The sequence below is a fragment of the Corythoichthys intestinalis genome, chromosome 14 (assembly GCF_030265065.1).
Source record: "Corythoichthys intestinalis isolate RoL2023-P3 chromosome 14, ASM3026506v1, whole genome shotgun sequence".
NCBI classification, from domain to species: domain Eukaryota; kingdom Metazoa; phylum Chordata; class Actinopteri; order Syngnathiformes; family Syngnathidae; genus Corythoichthys; species Corythoichthys intestinalis.
In genome coordinates, this window is record NC_080408.1 from 23,666,213 (window position 1) to 23,678,741 (window position 12,529).

Below are 12,529 nucleotides of genomic sequence, written 5' to 3' on the forward strand. Positions count from 1 at the left end.
AAACATTGAAGAGCTGCAGACCAAGGAGGGACCATCTGAGCCTGGTGAAATAAAGTCACCAACAGTATGAGGAAGGGACACCTGACGCTGGAGAAGAAAGTGGTCAGCTACAGACTGAAGAGGGGACACATGAAGCTGGAGAAGAAGGTGATCAGCTAATCACAGAGGATGAGATACACAACACCAATCAGGATGTGACACAGACTGTGATTATTGACCGTTTTGAAATTTTCACAGAAAACCCATCAAATCTGAAAGCACGTGCCCAAATGTTTTCCAGCTACAAGCACCACCACACTATGAAGTATTTAATATGTATTACACCCAAGGGAGCCATTTGTTTCTTATCAAAAGGCTGGGGAGGGCGTACAAGTGACAAACATATAATCCTGAACAGTGATTTTTTTGTTTGATAATTTGTTACCTGGGGACATTGTCTTGGCTGACAGAGGTTTTGACATACAAGAATGTGTGGGCATGTAGTGTTCAGATGGCAAACTCCCAGCATTTCCAAAAGGCCGCTGTCAGCACATTTGAGAATCCATGTTGAAAGGGTCATCGGAAATGTTTGTCAGAAGTATAAGATCTTAACAGGAACCATACCCATAAACATGATTCTTCCATGTGAAGGTGAAGACGCTACAATGTTGGATAAGGTCACCTTCTGCTGTGCCCTGATAAGCCATTGCCCAACAGTAGTATAGTACAATTTTCTTTTCGTAGTGTTTGTACAAGCAATTTTTTTTTATACGTTTGTAGATTACTTAAACCTGTTTAATAAAGTATGTCAGTGACAATTTTGAAGTCTTGACTCCTTGCCTCTCTTAGGTACGTAAAACACTAGTGTTGGTTTTGATAATGAAAAGTACTTTTTTTTTTTTTTTTTTTTTTTTTACTAATTACATTCAAACAATTTTGTGGATATAACACTGAATAGGAAATACAATGTTTGCTAACAAAACGAGATGTTTGACAGGTTTACTTTTTCTGGATTTATAATTTTTACTAAAATTCTCAATCAAAACACAGCAGCAGCACAATGGTAAACAGAAAATAGCAATACAAGGAAATATAAAACGTGCATATGAAGTAAAATAACACTAGTTGTAGAATAACGTGTTCAAGTAAATTTGTCCCACTTCACATGATAAGTCCTGCATTGAGAGAATTGCACATCTTTGCATGGCAATGTCAACACTGAAACAATATATTGTGCAATATACATGAATTTGCATGTCATTATGACAGTTCCTTCACCTGTTTTAGTCATGTGATGTTTAAGATGATATTCAAGGTACAATTCAAGTTCAAGGATGTTCAAGTAAGAGCTGTATCATGTTTCTGAGAGTAGCAACGAGTGACGACTGTGTTGTCGCAGTCCTGCGGTCGAAATGCGAAGATCCTGCACCGAGCCATTCGTTAAATGTCCGTGAGCTTCGAGAGATTTATAGTTTTTTAAAATGTAAGCGCTGATACCGTAAACGAGGGACTTTTTTATATCCAGCGATGAAGTTGGAGGAAGTAATGTGGCGTCGGAGCTACTCCTGTTCTGGTTTGTTTACATCCGGGATACACTCAAAATGGCGCATGGGGGCGTGTCCGCTAGTTTGGGCACGTGACTGACAAAGACCGATTACAAAAAAAAAAGTCATTTGCCCTAAAAATGTTGACACCTAACGCACCAGAAATGGAGAATTTGATATTTATTGTATAAAACTGTCATTTAAACTTTTCACCTCATGTGCATTAGCTACGCACGCGCGCGCGCACACAATCAGGTATCAAAGATTTTTACGTCAGTTCCTTTGATTAGCGTCCATTTTGTGCGCATGCGCAAACACTAGGCATCTCTTTACGTTCCCCTTTCCTGTTGCGACCCATGTGATTGTTTTTCTTTATGCTAGACGATTTCGGTTTTCGTTTCTACCGCTGTCGTTCGCTCGAGAAGACCGACAAAATGTCGGCGGACGCTGTAAACATCCAGGCGCAAGTGGAGTCAGTGCTGGGTGCGCTCGTTAAAATCGCTACGATGGAGTTGACCAAACTGTTCGAGAGTAGGTACCGAAGCGTGGCTACTTCCCAGGAAGTGGGCCGCGCCGACAACGACTCTCAAGATACTTTCTCGTCTGAGGAGAGAACACGCAGCATCGGGGTGCAAGTGGACGAGCACGTAAACACACCGCTCGGCTTCTCGTGTACGTTGTTTGGCAAAATACTCCTTTCGGTTTTGCTTCACGATTAGCCTGCAGTGCTTATGTAGACGTCTTGCTGTTCCCTCACCAATTACTATGCCTACTACTAAGATTTAAAATGCATATTACCTGCACTAACCGACGACTCGTGCAGCGCTCTACAATGCAAAGGAATGTGAACCCTCTTTTCTTATTCTTTGCAGATGGCGGTTGTTCCAAAGAGTACACAAAAGAGCAGGGGGTGCTGGGTTGCCTCAGTGTTCTCCTGACTGGGGATAAACCACATGACAAGGTGAAGTCATTGACTAGATCACTAGAAACAGTGAAAGTCTATGTTTAATTAGGGTGACCATATTTTGATTTCCAAAAAAAGAGGACACTCAGCCCGGCCTCGAGATACTTGAATTTTACTCGAAGTTCACTCAAAGATGCCTAGACCACTTTAATATATTTGAAGTCTGCCTCCTCCGTCTGGATAGAAAAATTCAGTTTTATAAAAAAAATAAAATAAACAGGCCTATTGCCATATAGTATATAGTCAGGGGTGCAAATATTTTTTTTGCCCAGGTTCTCAGAGGAGGACCTAGAGATGTGACTTGGTCCTCATTGAGCTTGAGAGCCGACCCGCCTGATGCGATAAAATTATGACAAGCTTTACTTGGAGCCAATTACCCTTAATTAATTATATAAACAATTAACGCTTGATTAACATCAACTGGCACAACAAAATTGTCATTACTTTGAAGTGATATGTAAAGAAATAAACATAAAAGCACTAATTCAAAATAAAGGGCATTCATATGCGGCTCCCACATTAACTCCAAGCCTTTGTAAAAGTGGGATGTCCTCCTCATAAGAGCTCATCAAACGTGCATGTTTAGCTTTGTGAAACGCGAGCAAAAAACACGTTTGTCAGTGCATGCCGCTGTTTTTCAATAACTTTTTTCCGGCACTTGTCCATAGGGCGAGTGGGGTCCTGTCTGACATCGATAGTTTGCTTAATTGCCACATGCTGTTTTTTTCGTGCTTTTCAAAGTTTGGATGGCTAAAATTCTTTGACTCTACATAAAATGCGCTGCTCTTATTAACGACATTGGGATTCTCACGGCAAATGTTGCACCACATTTCCGTGCGAGCATCATTTGCTTCTAGCCATGGTCCCTCCTGCAGCCACTTTTCAGCAAAAGTCCTTTTTTCCGGTAGCTCCGCTGACGTCTCTGTCGGCTGTCTGTCTTTTGACGGGGGTGGGGGAACACGGAAATAATTACTCTTTGGGGGCTGCCTCTTTGACATTTTGAGAAGTGATTTTCTCGTGTCCGCCGCAAATACAGTGGTCAGCCATCGGTACGCAAAAGCGTATGGAACCCGTTGAGGGCCAGCGCGTTTGTCTATGCGCGCATGCGGACCACTTATGTGCACCCCTGTATATAGTATACACTATATGGAAATATTTTTTTACTTACATGGCTACTCAACAGGCTTTATTTTTACTAAAAAATAATCAAACCTTTAAAAAAAACGAATAATGATTAAAAAAATGTATATATGAGTGTGCGTGCGTGCGTGCGTGCGTGCGTGCGTGCGTGTGTGTATGTATGTATACAGTGCCCTCCATAATTATTGGCACCCCTGGTTAAGATGTGTTTTTTAGCTTCTAATATATTTTTTTTAAATTCAAATAATATGGGACCTTAATGGAAAAAAAGAGAAAAATCCAACCTTCAATACAAGTGCATTTATTCAGTGCACACGGTCCCAGTTGCTTCAACTGGGACCGTGTGCTTTGGTCAGATGAGACCAAGATTGAGCTTTTTGGAACCAAACACTCTAAGTGGGTCTGGCATGCCACGAAAGATGTGCATGCTGAAAAGCACCTCATACCCACTGTGAAGTATGGGGGTGGGTCAGTGATGCTGTGGGACTGTTTTGCTTCCAAAGGCCCTGGGAACCTTGTTAGGGTGCATGGCATCATGAATGCTTTGAAATACCAGGACATTTTAAATCAAAATCTGTTGCCCTCTGCCCGAAAGCTGAAGATGGGTCGTCACTGGGTCTTTCAGCAAGACAATGACCCTAAATATATGGCCAAATCTACACAGAAATGGTTCACCAGACACAAAATCAAGCTCCTCCGATGGCCATCTCAGTCCCCAGACCTTGTTTTGTTGGCAAATGGGGTTGTACAAAGTATTAACACCAGGGGTGCTAATAATTGTGACACACATTATTTGATGTCAAATAATTATTTCTTTATGTGGGATTTTTTTCCCCACTGAAAAAATGCAGTTGTATTGAAGGTTGGATTTTTCTCTTTTTTTCCATTAAGGTCCCATATTAGTTAAATAAAAAAAATATTAGAAGCTAAAAAACACATCTTAACTAGGGGTGCCAATAATTATGGAGGGCACTATATGTATATAATGCAGACCCATGGAAATGTAGTCCAGTCAACACGCACACACAGTAGGCTATGTGGCAACTCAACTTTTTTATAAATTACTATTCCGACAATTGTCGTTGACAAATTGTTATTCCCACTCAATTTTTATTCTTATTCAATATTCTAGATTGTACGCAAACAATAACCAAAATAACTTGACAAGCTTTTCAACCAGCATGTTTCCAAACACAGCAGTTCAAAACTACATTGCCCATAATGCCAAGCGTGGCTGAGCGCACTGATAGCTACCCTATTAGCGAGTACTGGGACCCAAGGCAAAATCAAACTTTGCTATAAAAGTTTACAATCTTCGGCAGTGCAACAATGCGACACCAAACGGGATTTTACAGCATACGCCAGTACAAATCTCCGACAGAAGTTAACAGTTGCCATTATAAACATATTTATCGTAAAAAACTCTTAACTGGGCAAGCGCTCCTACTTAAAATATAATTCAAAAACATTCAACCAAATACACGAACGCAGATCCATTAGTACAAGACTAATACAATATAGTGCATCTCTGTGTACACATATAACACAATATACAACAGAAGACACGTGATCAACATTAACAGGAAAGAAACTTACAGAAAGGTGTATGGAGCCACGTCTTAAAACTCCTTACTGTAGTCTGATCTCTCGCCAAACTGTCAACCGTCATTAGATGGTGGTAATTCCCCATGAAACAAAGGGTAAATTGCCAACAAAAAAACAAAAAGATCAACTCCTTCTCCCGCCTCCACTCGTCGGAGCCACGTCAACGCAGGCAGGCGCTGCCTCCTAGCGGCCGGAGGGATTCTCTTCAAATTGTTCACGTGAAAAATCATAAAAACTGGACATTTTCATGAATTTATGAAACCTGGCCGGACGCTCCGGAGAGCACGTAATAAGAGGACTTGTCCGGGCAAAAGAGGACATTTGGTCACCCAAGTTTAATAGATTGATAGATCGATCATATGACTGGTTAAATCATGATGTTTTGTTTTGATTCTTGAAGCAGGCGGAGACTGGAGATGGGGCAGAGTTGAGCATCTTTGAACAGACAGGTGCTAGTTTGGATGGTAAGGAACAAAGACGCTTCAATATTTATACTGTACATAATTTTGTGTGTGCACATATATTACTGGTATATCCATTGGTGCATTTATGGGCATTGAACAGCGAGAAAAATGGGGAGTTTGAGGTTGTGTTGAACGCTTTAGTCCACTTCCCTTTGATGTGTAAAAGTTCTCAAAACAAAAATAAGCAAACATACATGGACTGTTTTCCTAAAGATTCTGAGGATCATGAAAGTGAGGTTCTAATCAGGGGTGTCACTAGGTTTTTGTGAACATGGGAGATGAGGCTTATCCCCCAGGAGTTACACAGGATGTAAGTGAGGTTAGCATAGCGTTTCTCCTCTGCTCTGACTCCTACAAGTCAATAAAGGTGGTGGAGTGATTATTATTACTGTAAATCATAATGTTATTGGTAATCTCATAATTTTCCTTAAAGGCAACAAGAAACGAGACATTACAGCAAGGGCGTAAGTTTGCATAGGGACAGTAGGGACATAACACTACCAACTTTTCAGGATGCTCAAATTCTCCCCACCAACTTTACGCAACATTGTATGCGTTCTACAGTACAATGAGTTCATTTATATGGGTAATTTAGATTGTATTCCTATTGTAAGGATAGAATTGACCCTACCATTATTAAGTGAATTATTTTCATTATGTTCAAACTTACATTTACCCCTTTCCACTTGCTGAATGCGCCTGTCCATTTTTTCCCCATCAAACACACGTTTGATTGGCTGATGACTTGACTCACCCCCGACACACACATGCACGCTCACACTCACACAGCTCCGACAGAAATACATGTCGACAACATGCCGCCTCCTCACTCCCCATCGAAGAGGAGGGATATCAGAAGTTTTTTTTCGGCCAGCAGCATTCACTGTAAGAGGTGGGGAACATAACACTAATTTTGTTAATGAAAGTCCAACCTGTATCAGAGTTAGCATAACATTAAACTGTGGGAACTTTATACCTGCTAAACCTCGAGTAGGAAGCTGCTTAGAGAGCAGTGTCCCACTGTTTGTGTTTTCTACTGTTAATGTTATTTAAACTGTGAGAAATGTAGTGAACTCTGCTGGAAACTATAGAACCAGAAAAGTGTTAGCAAGAAGCTGCTTACAGAGAGACGGGTGCTGCATAACCTCATTTGTTGCTCAGACAACACAACATACACACACCACATAATCATAATTGGTAAATGGTGTTATACTTATATAGCGCTTTTCCACCTTTCAAGGCGCTCAAAGCGCTCGAAGGCCGAGTTATACTTCCGCGTCAGACCTGCGCCGTCAAGGAAGACCCGAGTTACGACCCTGCGCCGTAGCCTGATGCGCTCCTCTCGAATTTTCTAACCTTCACGTCGCGTAGACGCGTATGACGTGGCAGAAACGGACTGTGATTGGTCCGCTCAGACTAAGAGTGTGACAATATCTCGATACAGCGATATATCGCGATATTTTGCAACCCGATGGGTTATCGATATGCTCCCGCCAAGAATCGATACTTTTATTTAACATATTGGCCATACAATGGAGTATGGATGCTGTAAACTGCTCAATGTTTGTTGAGCAATTCCTTGGCGGTCCACTAGGGGCGCTCGGGAGTGGCGGTGAGGGTAAAGTGCGCACAAGTTGTCTAGAGAAGAAGAGAAGCTCCAAGTGGGTTGAAAAAATAAAAAAGCTCCGTGAGAACGGTGGAGGGAAAAAATGAGAAAAATATTGCTACAAATCACACATGGGGACACACTTTAGATTTTACACCAACAAGAAAAGAAGCAAGGTGAACAAGGACTTTGCTGTATGCAAGAATTGTCTAAGAAAAATAAGTTTCACTGGGAGCTGGTGACGTAGTGGACACTGGCGTTTGTGAGCTTTGCTTTCATCACTTGAGGTAAGAAAGTTTTGCAATGTAATTGACTTTTTAATTTACATGTATTATTTTGATGACATTTGGTGTTGAATGATATAAAATAAACCAGGACCCTAAACTGGATGAAAATGAATGTCGAACAAGCCCACATGAATTTACCGATTTATTTGAGAACCAATTTCCATCTAGTTTACTACACAAACTGTTATTACTGTCATTTTGATACAATAAGCTATAAAAATGGTTTGAATAGGTTCCAAGATATATAAAGTGATGTGCATGATAATTAATGTAGCCTACATATTAAAAATAGGTAATTATTGAATTTTTAATTTCTATACATTCAATTCATATTTTTTTTAATTCAATACTTCCAACACAAAAAAAAAAATCAGGATTTCAACTCAAACGCTATGAAGTAGCTAATATTTTTTGTTTTGTTTTGTTGTTTTTAAGGTGAGGAAGACTGTGACTGAGCAAGTCTGACATCTTAATTGCTGAAGCAGATAGCGGAAGTGCTCAAACCAAGCAACAAAGTTCATATACGAAGAAAAGACCCACCAATTTTATCATTGCCCCACTCCAAGCTCAACTGCTGAAACCTACGGCACTTTTTATTTATTTTTTTATCTCTCCAAGCGATATCAGTGGTCGTGGTTGGTTTCCTCTATATGTGCAGGGGCACAATTTGCAGTAGATTTATATTTTACAGCAATGTTGCACAGAAAAGGTGTCACTGTTTAATAAATGACTTAAACAGTATTTTTTTCTATTTTCAAATATCTTTTTTTTTTTCCATTTCAACAGTTGTATCGTAGAATTTCATGTATCCAATTTCTGACCAATACATCGATAATCGCTGTATCGTGATATAATCGTTATCGTGAGCCTTGTATCGCGAATCGTATCGTATCGTGAGGTGCCCTGAGGTTCCCACTCCTAGCTCAGACTGTTGTTTCCGGTTCAGCACGAAATGACCGCCATTGCAGAATAAAATCAAACATTATTTTCTACACGCAAAAATGGACCAAGCCGACGGGAGTATCATCGAAGAGCAAGTCTCGTCAAGACATTATTGTGATTGCCAAATGGCAAGGTCGGGGGGATGGAAGAACCACCGAGACGTGTGTTCGGAATCGAGTGGCCACACGAAGCGGTGACCCAGTCGGCCAAAAACTGCCAACTTTATATCACTTTATGTCGTATTTTTGGTTGGTGCACTTCATCATTTATTGTGTACATATGTTTGCTGTGAGTGTGACTTATTTACGTGTCACACTTTAAGTATATGAAGAATAAAGCACAGATTTGGTGTCGAAAGAGTTGTTTTGATCGTTAATTTTCAATAACAGACAGTTCACACACAATACATCATCACTGATTGAAAGTGCCTCGGTGCTTTTTATGATAACGTTAAAATCAAGGCTCCCAACGCAGTTTGGGAAGTTCCATAGACGCCAGAAATCTGCTATGGCTTCCCACTGGCTTGGTTGTAGGACACGGCAAACAAATCGGGCTGGAGGGCTTTGAAGACCTTGAACGCAGTGCTAGACGCCAGTTTGAAGCGAGCCGCCACAGCTATCTTTCTCCACCCAAGTCTAAAACTCGCCTGCCCCTCAACATTTGTATGTTCAATATTTATTCAGTGTTGATGAGCAGAAAATTTACTTTCAAGAGTTCCATCTTGCATTGTTTATTTTTTCCCCTTTAAACTAGACTAGCGGAAGTCAACAAGCATGCCCCCCCAAAAACGTACAAACATAACGCCACACGCCTCTAGTGGCTTGGCGGTGAATTACAGAGCAACGTGTTCCCTCACCGCAGAACTATCGAATGTCGAATGACGCCGTAGTCGCTGCACCATCACCGCAACGCGGGAGTATAACTCGGGCTTTACACTACATCGCCATCTACCTACTGGTGACGCAGCACCAGGAGCAATGTGGGGTTCAATATCTTGCTCAAGGATACTTAGGCGATTTCATCAGGGCAGAGAATTGAGCCCACAACCTCTGAGTTGGGGGACAACTACTCTACCACTGAGCCACGCCATCCCAAGTAATTAACTATGTACATTTGAAAAAAAATTTGGGTGGGGGTGCTGCGAGCTACCCACACTAGCGTTGCAATCGACTGGTTGATCGTGATCGACGTAACTAGCACCCCTGATTTAGCATATCAATTATTTAGGTTCATATTCGTGAGAAATGTAGCCCTACCCCTTTTTCAAACAATCTGTTTGGTCTTATTAATGTCCAATCCAAAGCAAAAAGTGTACATGCAGAATATGGTGTTCTATTGTCCCTACCAATGTTTAGACCAAACCTACGCCCTTGCATTGCAGATATGACCCATTTTCCTTTTAATCTTTGCAGATCAAAAATGTGGGCCCAGACATAGTCCACCAGCTAAGCAGAAGCCTCCTTCAGTTCAGCCCGACCCGAGTGAAGATGTCTCAATTAGTTGCCCGCTTACCCAGAAGCCGGAGTCTTCCACATCTCAGCCTCACAGCTCTGAGACGCCTGTTAAAGCAGAACCTAATCAAGCTTGCGCGAGCACGGCCAAAGGTAGAGCCTACAGCCCGTCTCTTTGCGACGGAGCCGTAAATCCGGTACCGGCCGGCATTCAGGAACACCCGCCCTTGCCAAACGGAAAGACAACCCACCTCCGAAAATGCTCCTTACCGGATCAAAAGCTGGGCGGTGCGTGTGTGGTGCAACTGGTCGATGTGCGCACTGCAGCGGAAATGGAGGCGAAGATTCAGCAGCGCAGCGGCAATGGTAAGGCGAGATTGCCCTTGCCTAAAGATTTGCGCCGCCACCAAGGCGTACACACGGGCCACCGCCTGTGCTGCTTCGCACCGCCTGAAGACGGCATATGGCGACTGCAGAAGGTCATAAGCCACTCCCACAATGGCTACGCATGCGCCATATGTGGCAAAATGTTCAAACGGCGCAAGATTCTCCGGCGACACGAGCGTTTCCACTCTGGCGAAAAACCGTACTCCTGTTCCCAGTGTTCCAAAACATTCGCGCTCAGGAAGAGTCTACGCCACCACGTCAGATTCCACACGGGGGAAAGGCCACACAAATGTACGCACTGCGACAAAAGCTTCCGCCTGCGGGAAAATCTGAAAACTCACCTGAGATTTCACACTGGAGAGAAACCGTATCGATGCCACTCATGTGGAAAGATGTTCCGTATCCTGGGAAATCTGGACAGACACCAACTCAACCCATGTGGATTCTTCGTGCCCTCATTCCGGACCGTCGCCGGGCTCTAGCTGAGACTCGTACGGCCCTCGTTCTCTTTTTTTTTTTTTTTTTTTGCTAACTTGGCTATAGCTGTGACGTGTTGCTTGCCTGTTCTTGAAAGTTTTATTCGCAGCTTTAGCAAAACAATTATACACCAGTCAATGAGTCATAAGTTGTATTTTGACAAATTCATATTTGTCACTCTCATTAGGTCATAGTAACTAGGTGCTTGTGTGAAATTTCTCTTTTAGTCAGGTCTGTGATAAAAACATGCAGTCCATTGCAGGGGTTAGATTCCAGTCTAGCCCTGCATTCTACAAACGTAATTCATTTCTGACCGTATATATCGATAATTACACCCAAAGATGAATTTAAAAAAAACTGGATTTTTGTGGCGTTGAATAACAGTGATGTCCCAATCTGACACTCTGTATCAGCGCCTGTTACTGTTATTTTTGGAGATCCAGTTGTTTGTTTTCGGTACAATTGCGATTTTTTTCTTTTTTACATACTAAATACAAAAAATCTGGTTTGTCATTTAATGGTGACATTATTTCTTTTGCATTATTTTTACTGGTCTAAAAATGTCTTTGCAAAATAAAATTTAAAAAAAAAATGCGTTCCCTACTGAATATTCTTAGGAAAAAAATAGTTAATATTTGCACCCAAAGACATACATTACAAATGATCCTTAAAAAGCAGATTGATGAGGATTATGACACTGAATACCCTTAAAAAAACTTTAAACTTTTGAGGGGAAGAAGTAAAATTTAGATTGTGTCAAAAATATATTTTAAAAAGTTGGGGCTGTGAAAAGGCAATGTTTTATTCACTTTTATCACGCCTTTGTTTTCTATTAAGACTCCCCCAGATTTTTGAATTCCTGGTTTATTTCCTGAATTCTCCCAAAAATGGTTCTTAAGTTTGAAATGGAAACTTAACATTCTTAGCGGCAGCTACATGAAAGGGAATCTTGCAAAGCCAAGACTGGCAGATTTGTGAAGTTCAGCCCTGTGTGAAAGGGGTGTTTGAGCTATTCAGGGATGCTTGCACATTTTGCTACCTCAGACTGTGAACATTATGAAGTTTCCATGAAACGTAATTGCGTTTTCTGTATTTTTTTATTTTCCTCACCAAAAATATTGATGTGTATCTTAAATGCTAGGGCAACATGTTTGCTAGATTCAAGTTTTTAATATTTGATGACTGGGAAGGAAATGTCCTTTTACACTTTGGTTTTATTTTTTACTTTGACTTTGTTTACACTGTTTCTGACAGCTTCGCAGTTTGTGATTGCCATGTTTTTATACGTTAGATTCTGAGGCTATATTGTGTCTAAGTGATACTTGAATGGCCCTTCGGATTATTAGGCTAGCTGGTAAAGCGCCTGTTTTATAACTGTCATGATTACTGACTGTTTTACTCTCACTATCCTGATGATTTAAGATTAAAGAACTACTGACGTTTCTATTTTTTTTTTTTTAATGTGTCTTCAAGAATGAATCTTCACAGTGACAAATGATGGAAAAATGAACAGCATTTTCATGCATTCCTTTTCATATTCCATGAAAATTTGAAAGGTTATGGCGTTAGGCTAGTTTTGAACGTTATGAGGGCATGACTATACAAACGTCACAATTGATAGTTTTGTTCAACAGTCTTAAACTTTCAGTAGTAGGCCTACAGTATTACTACAGTGATCCTTCG

The 12,529-nt window shown here is 41.1% G+C and overlaps 1 protein-coding gene across 2 annotated transcripts; it reads left to right on the top strand.

Annotated features, from left to right (window-relative positions):
* The first annotated feature begins 1,819 nt into the window (after nt 1–1,819).
* On the top strand, nt 1,820–12,435 carry si:rp71-1g18.1 (uncharacterized protein LOC559922 homolog). Of its 2 annotated transcripts, none has more exons than XM_057858020.1 (4): nt 1,820–2,195; nt 2,396–2,484; nt 5,633–5,696; nt 9,944–12,435. In XM_057858020.1, exons 1-4 carry the CDS (start codon nt 1,898–1,900, stop codon nt 10,849–10,851), a joined length of 1,359 nt encoding a protein of 452 aa, XP_057714003.1. In that variant the 5' UTR covers nt 1,820–1,897; the 3' UTR covers nt 10,852–12,435. The 2 variants fall into 2 exon arrangements, with proteins under 2 accessions (XP_057714003.1, XP_057714004.1); XM_057858021.1 differs by having other exon boundaries at nt 1,821–2,195; nt 5,636–5,696; nt 9,944–12,427.
* Nucleotides 12,436–12,529: the final 94 nt, after the last annotated feature.